Raw genomic sequence first — 2,261 nt, 5'->3', positions numbered from 1 at the left:
ATGTAGGTCAACTTACCAAAAAGGGAACACTTAAAAAGAATAAGTGCTCAAATCTTTGCCAGAAGAAGTGATGCAAACACATTCTCAAGGTCTCTCTTAAGACCTCTGCAATTGACAGTGTGACTTGGGAGACACTAGCACAGGACTCCTAATTGTGACATGCCCACCACACTGAGGTACTGTGTTCTACGAGAAAAAAAATGAAGTAGATCAAAAGCAAATGATATACACAAATGTAAAGAATTACCCCCCAAAGTTCACATGAACTGTTTGAACCTGACCTGTGCTAGAGCATTATGAACTCATTTTGGTCTGATTAGTGAGAGTGAGAAATACCGTATGTTGACTCCAGCAGAGTGATGTCATCTTGGTTCTCTTCAAGAAAGGACAAAAACCATGGGCATTGAATCTAATTTTAAATAAATCTTAATTTCTGTGACTCAGGGTCTTTCCTAAAAGCTTCTTCAAGGCACATAAGACATCTTTATTTCTGAGGCTGTAGATGATGGGGTTGAGCATGGGAGTGACAATCGTATATAAGATGGCTAAGACTTTGTCCTGACTTGTAGTGTGATAGGATTTGGGCCTCATGTATGCAAAGACACATGGTCCATAGTACATGGCAAGCACAATCAAGTGAGATGAACAAGTGGAGAAGGCTTTTTTCTGGGCGTCAGCAGATTTCATTTGAAGCACGGTATGGAGAATCTGAGCATAAGAGGCAAGAATAACGGAAAAGGGAATTACAAAAAAGAATACAGCACTTATAAAGACTCCTCTTTCATACTGTGATGTATCAGCACAGGAGATTTTCAACATGGCTTGGATTTCACAGAAAAAGTGGTCAATGACCCTTGTGCCACAATAGGGTAGGTGCAGCACATAAGCTGTATGAATTGTGGAATTGACAACTCCCCCAAGCCAGAAACCAGCAGCCATACCAGCACTGATCCGATGGTTCATGAGGATGGGATAATGCAGTGGGTGGCAGATGGCTACATAGCGATCATAGGACATGGTTGTAAAAACAAGGCATTCAGCACCTACAAAGATGATGTAGAGGAATAGCTGGAACCCACAACCTGCAAATGTGATGGAGAGTTGTCCAGATATGAAGTTACTGGCCATGTTGGGAACAACGTTGGAGATGGTCAAGATATCAATGAAGGAGAGATGGCTGAGAAGGAAGTACATCGGAGTGTGGAGTTGACTGTTGAGGCGGATAAGAAGAATCAAGCCTGCGTTCCCCATAATCGTCCACAAAAAAACGATGAGAATAAATGTTAAGAACAGACATCCCCACAGATCTGCATGAAATAATCCTAATAGGATGAAATCTTTAGCAAAAGTCTGATTTTCGTTCTCCCACATCATTACTATTTCACTTTAAGCCTAAAGAGAAGTTTTGGAAAAGGAATAAGATTGAATAAATAAAAAGCCCATTAATGAGTTTCTGACTACAAATCATATCTGTCAAGAAAGGTCTTTTCATTGCAATTGAAGAAATCAATCAAATGATACACTTGAATTCCCTGGGTTCTTGGGATGAGTTCTCTCCCCCCAGTCCACCTGTAGAGATGGCTACTATTAGACACAAATTGTTATGTATATCTTTAAATTTACTTTAGAAACACTTATGTCTGTTCTTTTTTTGCATAGAGATAGCTTCTTTCTTTATATGTCCCTGAATTTTAAATTTAAACAAATGAATAATGTATAATTGTGTAAATATTATATATACATAATTGTGAGTTAATTATAAATAATGATGTAATAAAAATAATCAAATAAATAAATTATTGTTTAATTAATTATTTAGCTTTCAATATTTAATTCCACAAGACTGAGTAACCAGTTTTCACCCCATTTCTCAACCCTGCCCACTCCAGTACAGCATGAATTCCCATTACCCTTTTACCCAGTCTGCTCTCCCTTTTATAACACTCCTCCCTTTTCTTATCCCCTTTCCTCCATTTTCTTGTAGGGAAAGAGAGATTTCTGTGCTCCAATGCCTGTATATCTTCTTTCCCAGTTGTAGGTAAAATCAGTGTTTAACATTCATTTTTAGCACTGTGAGCTCCAGCTTCTTTCCCTTCCTCCCCATTGAGAAGTCAAGTAATTTGAAATAGGTTATACATGTTGTCATGCCTCACAGTTCCAAAATAGTCATGCTGTGAAAGACTGTCTATAGTGTCTCTCCTTCCTATCCTGCCCCCAATTTATTCTATCCTCTCTTTTGACCCTGTTTCTCCTCAAAAGTG

General features: G+C 38.4%; 1 protein-coding gene across 1 annotated transcript; it reads right to left on the bottom strand.

The window, feature by feature from the left end:
• Nucleotides 1–426: 426 nt before the first annotated feature.
• LOC140508516 (olfactory receptor 2AJ1-like) lies at nt 427–1,371 on the bottom strand. Its single transcript, XM_072616468.1, has one exon. The coding sequence runs from the start codon at nt 1,369–1,371 to the stop codon at nt 427–429; it is 945 nt and encodes a 314-aa protein (XP_072472569.1).
• Between the last annotated feature and the right edge of the window lie 890 nt (nt 1,372–2,261).

The sequence above is a fragment of the Notamacropus eugenii genome, chromosome 5 (genome assembly GCF_028372415.1).
Source record: "Notamacropus eugenii isolate mMacEug1 chromosome 5, mMacEug1.pri_v2, whole genome shotgun sequence".
NCBI classification, from domain to species: Eukaryota; Metazoa; Chordata; class Mammalia; order Diprotodontia; family Macropodidae; genus Notamacropus; species Notamacropus eugenii.
This window is presented reverse-complemented; position numbering and strand designations above follow the sequence as displayed.